This window comes from Limulus polyphemus, unplaced genomic scaffold, assembly GCF_000517525.1.
Source record: "Limulus polyphemus unplaced genomic scaffold, Limulus_polyphemus-2.1.2 Scaffold1591, whole genome shotgun sequence".
Classification (NCBI taxonomy): domain Eukaryota; kingdom Metazoa; phylum Arthropoda; class Merostomata; order Xiphosura; family Limulidae; genus Limulus; species Limulus polyphemus.
This window is the reverse complement of record NW_013667201.1, coordinates 148111-156235: the sequence shown is the minus strand read 5'-3', so window position 1 is coordinate 156235 and position 8125 is coordinate 148111. Positions and strand designations below refer to the sequence as shown.

General features: G+C 35.7%; 1 protein-coding gene across 2 annotated transcripts in view; it reads right to left on the bottom strand.

Moving 5' to 3' along the window:
• LOC106464223 (synaptotagmin-14-like) overlaps positions 1-8125 on the bottom strand; it is a 52128-nt gene that overhangs the window by 24652 nt on the left and 19351 nt on the right. For both annotated transcript variants that reach the window (XM_022391931.1, XM_022391932.1), the window contains exons 6-8: positions 1567-1675; positions 751-908; positions 251-440 (exon numbers count right to left, since the gene is read on the bottom strand). In XM_022391931.1, coding sequence (XP_022247639.1) covers positions 251-440; positions 751-908; positions 1567-1675 — 457 coding nt within the window. The remainder of the gene's footprint in view (positions 1-250; positions 441-750; positions 909-1566; positions 1676-8125) is intronic.

The following is an 8125-nucleotide window of genomic DNA, read 5'->3' as shown; positions in this document are numbered from 1 at the left end:
CCTTTCAGCCGTGCCTGGCTAACAATACAGAAGTTACAAAGAAGGTATAATCTTTGCATGGCTGCTGAAAAACTAGAATTTAATCAATGTTACAGCACAGCAGAAATTGAAGACTTCTGCCAATTTCACTGTAAAATTCATTTGTTTAATACAATTATTAATAACATTTTCAGGAAAATTTTCTATATACATCTTTTATACACCAAATCTTTATAAGAAAAACTCCATCTACAGAGAGAGAGAGCCTTACCTGGAGCTCTATTCATGGCTATGTTACGAAAGTGACTGCCCTTCAAAACTTCTACTGCTAGACGGCCAGTAGTTCCATTGTAAGCTAATCCTAGCAGGAGCTCTGGGAGACCACCATGCTGCATAGACTGTGTAGAGCTGGCACTGTCACTGCGAGCTAGGCTAGAAACGTCAGCTTTGGAATCAGCATGCTATAGATAAGATAGAGCATTATTCTTATAACAAAAGACAAGCTTGTAAGCATCAAACAATGTCAATATTCAAAATACACTGCTGTTTAATAAACTCTTTATAATTTCTAAGTGAAACACAGTTTGAGCCTAATATTGTATATATTATGAACATTGATTCATGATTGATCAAAAAACATTTTTGAATGTGCCATATTAGAATAAAATGGACCATAAAATAGCAGGAAGAAGGTTTATTTTTCCTGCAGTAACTTTAAATCATAGTGATTATATTATGACTGTAGTGCAGGTAACTGTGCCACTAACTTACTGCTAGGTTGGCTCTAGGCTCCAAATTCAACCACACTGTACTTTCTTCATCCAGCTGTAAAGAAGCAAAAGCAAGTACAGTTTCACCAATTAAGTGTTCTCGTCTCATACGCTCACAGCCAAGCAGACGAAATCGAATTCCCATAGTGTTTAAATCCTCTGTGAACAAAATACAAAAGAAAATTATAACTATACATTCTTTACATATCAGAGAGAAATAAAAGTAACTGACCAAGATATCATACATAAAAATTAATCACACAATTACTACTGCACACATAGATACAAAAAACAGGCCTACTTATACAACTACAAAGAATAACCATACAAATGCATGACTGATTCAGTAAACAGTTTTGAACTCATCATGCCTGTTTCATCAATAAGATAACTAGGTGCTGCCTTTTTCAGTATTTCAAAACACCTTTTTCCTTCAACAAGATCTTCTAGAGATTTCATAGTTATATCTATGAATTTAGAGAATTTTTCTCATCTCATGCAACACATAGTAACATATGCTACAAACAGCCTTTTATCTTTTAAACTTAGCATTCCTGGAATTATTTTAAGGAAATGTCAATTTGTTTCGTCATTAATAAGTATTATTTTACTTCTTGGTTGGATACATATGCTATCACAAAAGCATTAATGAAGTTACTTGAAACTATATAAAACTGGCATGACTACAACTAATAACCTAACAAAATAACATAAAATTGGCCTTTATAGTTTCAGAGTCTATGTAACTAGAAAATTAAAAGTGAATTACTAGGTACTTCAATGTTATAGAGTTTTGTATTGCTATATAAATACTTACCTAAGTTAATACGATTGAATGTGTAGGTTTCTCCAAAGTAGGTTTCAGTAATGTGAATTACTCTAGACTTGTGCTTTTGTTTCTTATGGGGTAGGAGCACTAGTCGAAGCTGTAAAATTCCAGCAACAGTTTTACGTAAGGACACAAAAATAGTATATTAACAGTATAAAAATATGATAATGCATTTACACTAATTAAATTTTTTCCATTGAATAAATCATTTACTGAAAAGGAGATCATCAACAAACTATGAAATTTCTTTTTTCTAACATGTAAAGTTAACATTTTCCTCACTTGAAAGTGTATTTCAGATAGATACTGACCTCTCTGCACCACTAACAGCTATTACCTTGCACACAACTGCTATGGAATTTCCTGCACATGTCTAAATGTATTGTGCCAGCCTATGACCTCCATCTGCAGTAATCCAAGTGATTACTAGCACATGATCATAGGCTCATTCTTAGTGAGGCAAAGAAAATGCACCAGAAATGGGGAGGAAGGATGGGAAGGTGGTGCAGAGAGGTAGGTATCTATCTGAAATACATTTTCAGATAAGGAAAAGGTTAAGTTCAGAAATGCTGCCTACCTCTCTGCACCACTAAGACCTAGAATCCCACATTGGAAATGTTGGAAGTGCTAGTGCAGACCAATAGTAAGAATGAGATCCTTTCTGAAAAAGTGACAGGAAGAGAAAGCCCCCTGAGGCACGACCTCCACGAGGCTGGGGGTCACCTAGTGTAGCAGTACCCGGTGGGAGATCACATCCTTCTCAAGCAGGGAAAACTATTTGTCCAATTAGTTGACATTTATTCATTGATATATTTCATGTACATTACAGAGAGATTTACAGTAAAGGATATTAGGTAAATCCAGTGCCAATGACAATGTGTTACCAAGGTGGGTGGAATGTCAGTTTGTTTGGTATGACTAGAGCTCTGGGACATTCGATCTTGGTGAAATACTTACATTTTGAATGCGATATTCTAGCTCTTAGTGGTGCAGAGGTAGGCAGCATTTCTGAAGTTAACATTTTCTTTACTTGAAAATATACTTCAGATAGATACCTACCTCTCTGCACCACATTCCCACCCTTCCTGCCCAATTCCAATGCATGTTTTTTGCCACATTAAGAATGAGCCTATGATCATATGCTAGTGCTCATGGATATTACAGTGCATGAAGGTCATGTCACCCTACTATTGTTGGAGGACTACAGCATTATGACAATTACATTATAGTCTGGCACAATACACATAGAACCGTGTAGGGGTGGGAATTTGTTCAAGGTTTGTGAAATGCACAGAAAATTCCACAGCAGTTAGGTATGAGGTAATAGCTCTTAGTGGTGCAGATAGGTAGATATCATTCCTAAAACAATTTTTTATGACTAAAAACTAAAATCCATAGCTGACATGTAATCAATGCCAGACATAGGATATTTACAGTTTTTACACACCATAGTTAATATAGATACTCAACATCACAAAATACCTCATGGTACAAGGAGAAAATACAGAAGAAGACATATTATGTGAGCATATTCTATGAACTCACCTGAGTGTAAAGTAATGAATTAATTTCAAATCAGATGAACTTATCCTCTAAAATACTGAAAGCCTTCCCTTGTTGAGTTTGAGATCATGCTGTCAACAAAACATACAACTCGAAATTTCTGAGTATCCTTTACACATTGCAAAGCATGCATTACTTACCCATAATTCTTCATTCTCCCACCGTCCACATGACTTATTGCACAAGCATTAAGGGATCTTACATAATCTCTGTTTTCCTGTCATACTTAAAATTTTTTGTTGACAGTCATGCTATTAACTTTGTTACAACATTCTTTCTGATGCACCTATGTCCACCACTATTGGAATTTCTACAACATACTAGGAGGTCTTACTTACAAAACGTGTCTTTAGCCTGCAGGGTAAATTTGTGGTTGCATTATCTGCCCTGCTGATCAACATACTTGTGCCCTTGTATACTGATATTCCTGATAGGTATCATGATCATGTGGACACTTGGTTTGTGTAACAGTCAACATTTTCTTTTGTTTTTAATTAAGATGAATCTTCTGCTCAGGCCTAATTACCTTCAGAATCTGCAGTGCTGGATATAGTGCTAGCCCTAGTCCTGACAACACTTTTGCTCATCTCATTTCTTTTTCATTTAGGTGTGTTGTATTTTCAATATTAAACCTATTTCCATTACACTTGAGGGTACTTGTAAGATGGTTCAGTACTGAAATCTTTTATTTCTTCCACCTACTCCTGATATTGGGGTTGCAGATATTCTTCAAAACTAGTTCTGTATTCACACAGAGCATATACCTATTCTACTGTTCCTTCTAAAGTTTTTGCTCCTCAGTTTGGTTACTGGTTTTTTACTTTGACCTATTGTCAGTTTTCTGCCCTATATGCTACGATTTGTCATGCATTGAGACATTCATTTCTACACTATTACATATCTACTTTAATGTCTTCATTATCTAAGACTTTTGCAAATATTGTTTCTACTACCATGTGGCTCTCATGTTCCTTTAACTCTTTTGCCCATCAGGCTGTGTATCAAAATACTCTTCTTTTAACCAGTTGACCTCAACATATATTTAAAAAACAATAATAAATAAACAAAACAAAATATAAAAAAATCCCAGCTTTGTTTTTCTTATTGCAGGCATTTCACTTTAGCTTTTTTCCCATTCACGGGAAGCTTGCCAGCAGGAGTTGATAAGGGTTTCAGAATCTTGTTTTGCTTCTAGCCATTATTCCCTTCCAGAAACTTGGGTGCAATGTTCTTTAATGCTCACTACATTTACTCACACTTTTCATGTGGCCTAGTGACAATTTAAGAAGATAAGTCTTTCTGACTCACTCACTGACCCTTTGTTGTGGATGATTCCTCCATCCAGACTTTAGAAGGTCATCTCAGATTTTTGATCATCTTTGGACTCTTAGCCACGTGTTCTTTGGACCAATCACATTCTATTTGATTTTTTATCTGGAAGTTTCAAATCTTTTTCACAACAAGGGGATATCAATATTGTGCTTCATGCTTCCCCAGGGCTTTTCTTCTTATCTCTTTTCTGGTGCCAAAGAAAACATGAGATTTAAACTAACATTAGATAGTTCCTGTTTCCTTTGTTATCTATATATTCCTACTTTCCAGTTGGAACCTGTGATAATTTTATGAAAGTTCCTTCATCAAGGTTTTTGGATGATGCTTATTTACATGTTCTGATTCACACATCTTCTCAATATCACCATTTCTCATACTGTGAAGTAGTTTATCAACTTATTTGCATCCCTTTCAAGCCTAGCTTCAGCACTCAATTTTTTCACATATGTAGTCAAACACACTCAATATTGACTGTAATTATTACATGAATGATTATAGGATTCTAACTCAGTTGTTGCCTCACAATGTATTGACCTCCTAGTTAGCTTCTTCTCTGGAATGTATGGTCTAAGGGTCCAAGCTTCAGTCTGTGCCTCATTAATATCTTGTTCAACTGGAATTTTCCAGCAATTTTAGAATGATGGCTTTTCTTTATGTGACAATTCCCATGGACTGTTTTTACTTGAGATATTATTAATGAGACCTTGTACCTCTGTATCTGTGGAGTATATTCTCAGACCTCTTTAACTGTTGGAATTTCTGCTACCACTCTCAATTACCTTCATGTATCTCTCATTCACAAGTTTCCCATTGTAGGGTCCCCTTTTCTTCTACCTTCTTCTGATCTGGAGTTTTAAGATGATGCCTCTCTCAAAGGTTGGTGTGATGCATTGTGAGGGCATCATATTTTTGGTCTGTAGTCTTCATAAGTATCCTATGATCACATCACATCATTTTGTTGTAGTTTTTGGCTGTTCAACATGAATTTCAGGAGTTCCTGCCCTTGTTACACCACCAATGTTCTTTAGAGCTCAAAGAGAGAATTTAGCTGTGGTGGCATTTATCAACAGGTATGGTGGGACTTGATCTTGCAACTTTTGTTTGCTGTGGTCTCTATATGTCTTTGATTACATTCACATCATATCTTTCTCTGAGATACTATTTCATTGCTTATGCCAATGGTTCTGCCATCCAGTGAATATCTAATAGTGCATCTTCTTCTTATGCTTTACTGGTTTTCAGTTCTAGGCCCTACTTCTCTAGCACAATATGCTTTGAGCCTGTCTTAGGAGAATTTTTTCTCTATGCCTATCCTTTTCTTCATCTTCCTTCTTCAGTACCAGCCAAAGTCAGTTAGTCCTACTGTCCAGTTCTTCATATTGCCCCATGCTGATCTGTTCCACCATAGTTTCTACTATTCTCATCTATCTCAGAAGGATTCTTTTCCATTACTTCTTTTGGTACATCTTCCATGACAATGTTTGTCATTTTCAGCTTCACATTTCAGTGTTAAGAAGCCCTTTATAAGTGAAGCTGGCTTCTCTCCTTGGGTAGCCCAAATGTTGTCACATTCTTGCAGATATTCCTCTCTGGCAGTAATATCAGTCTTGTTTGTCTATTTCTAGGAGTTGGTGCCTGCAGAATTTTGTTTCTTGTCTTTCTCCAACTCCTCAACAGCTTTCCTAATTTTGTACCTCTTTCATGATCAGAGCTTATATATTTCTACTGCAGGCTACAGAGCTACACTTTTAGCCACTTTGAGTTGTCAGCCCAGATTTTCAGGCACTTTTCCATGCTTTTTTGATTGTGTCTCCCAAGAGCCCCTAGACATTGTCCTCTTTGGAATTTAAGTTTGGTCTTAAGTTGCCTGGGTTCTCCACTTTGTTACTTACTAACAAGAGAAGATGATCATACATTTTTACTATTGATGATTATCATACTCTTTTTTTTTGAGGAGGCACTACTTATATCCTGATAGAGCCTTCCAGAGACTCTGGTTGCAAGAGATGGTCGCTGCCATTTTTTCTCCTATTGTGGTATATATGACTCTGATTCTTCTTCTGAATAACATTTTCTATGTCTATTCAGGGTTGTTTGTTCCTGTCTTGCAAGAACAGTTTTTTTGAGAGAATCAACATTGGTTGTTTATATCTTATGATGATTCTTATTCTACTGATCTTGCTCCATTCAAATTAAAATTAGCTTGTGCACTTGATCCATCTTGTATATCACAATGTTTCCTACTACCTTAATTGAGGATTTCATGTTACATTGCATCACATTCGCTATATGGCTAAATCTTTGGCCTTCTAGTCTTTGTACTCCTCAACAGGTTTTTTGTAGACCAGTATGGGGACGATTCTGAATTTTTTTTTGCAATATTACCTTCATCATATCACTGTATCTTTAGTTTCAGGATTCCATTTGTCACCTGTGATTATCTTCTAGCATTGATGGAAAGTGTACCTGTGATTGTGAACAATTTTAACTTCAAAACAATACAAAACATGAAAGATAAAATAATTGAATACAGTATCTTCTTATGTACAGAGAATCTGTATATATATATATATATATATATATATACTTATTTGTCCAGTCAGGACTCTCACATGTTCTTTAACCTCTATGTTTGCCTCAGGCAACTCATATTTCTAAATCACCCAACACAATCATATGTTTTATTATTCTAGGGATGTCTGAAGTTAAAAAATTATTTGACTATATATATAAAAAATTAAATAAGTAAAAAAACCATGTATGCATTCTTCCTGTTAGGACTCTCAGATGCAATATATACCTGTGCATTTGTCCTACACAGCAGGTACCTTTTCCATCTCTACATAATGTCCTTGCATAATATTAGAGATATTGGAAACAGGACTACCATTGTCACTAATATCTCAGCTTGGACAGGGATCATCTACATTTTTATTATTATTTCTTTATGTTTTGATGCTTCCATTGGACTGTCCTCACAATGATGAGCTAGGAACTGCTTGGGTTTTTCTTTGATTCTCCCCGAGTGATAACTAATTTGGCCAGTTAAGTAACTCACTAGCCATTCTCTGGAAGTCTGCCCTTTCATAATATGTCTGGGCTGCACCCTAAAGAACCTTTCACTTCAGGAGAAAAAAATAGTACTCCTCCTACCTGCTTATGTCATCATGTTCAATATACCATTAAAGCTCACACAACCTACCTCTTTGCCTAAATTAAAGAGCATCGTGGATGAAGAGGTATCCTGCTGAGAATGTCTTCTTTTTTAGAACCCTTTAAGTCCAACCTTTTCATAAGGCTGATCTGCTCCACCCCATCTCATTTGAATACAGTTCTGCAAGTTATTTTCTGGTTAGATATTATATTCCAGCTATGCATGGTTAAACATTTCTAGCAGTATATATTATCATCTTCCTGCTCTGTAACTTTTAGTTTTATATTTTTCGTTTTTTTCATGTTACTCATTTCCCACCTCCTTTACAATGTGGGTATTTTGGATTTCAGCATTTCTAAAGTAAGTCTACCTGATTTGAATTTTACATTTTTTGAATGTAAAACAGGGACTTACCTCTGAAACCTTCTCCCACCTCTCCACAACAAAATTTTCAACATGACTGTAACTTTCAATTAAATCTAAATTATGGTGAGTAAG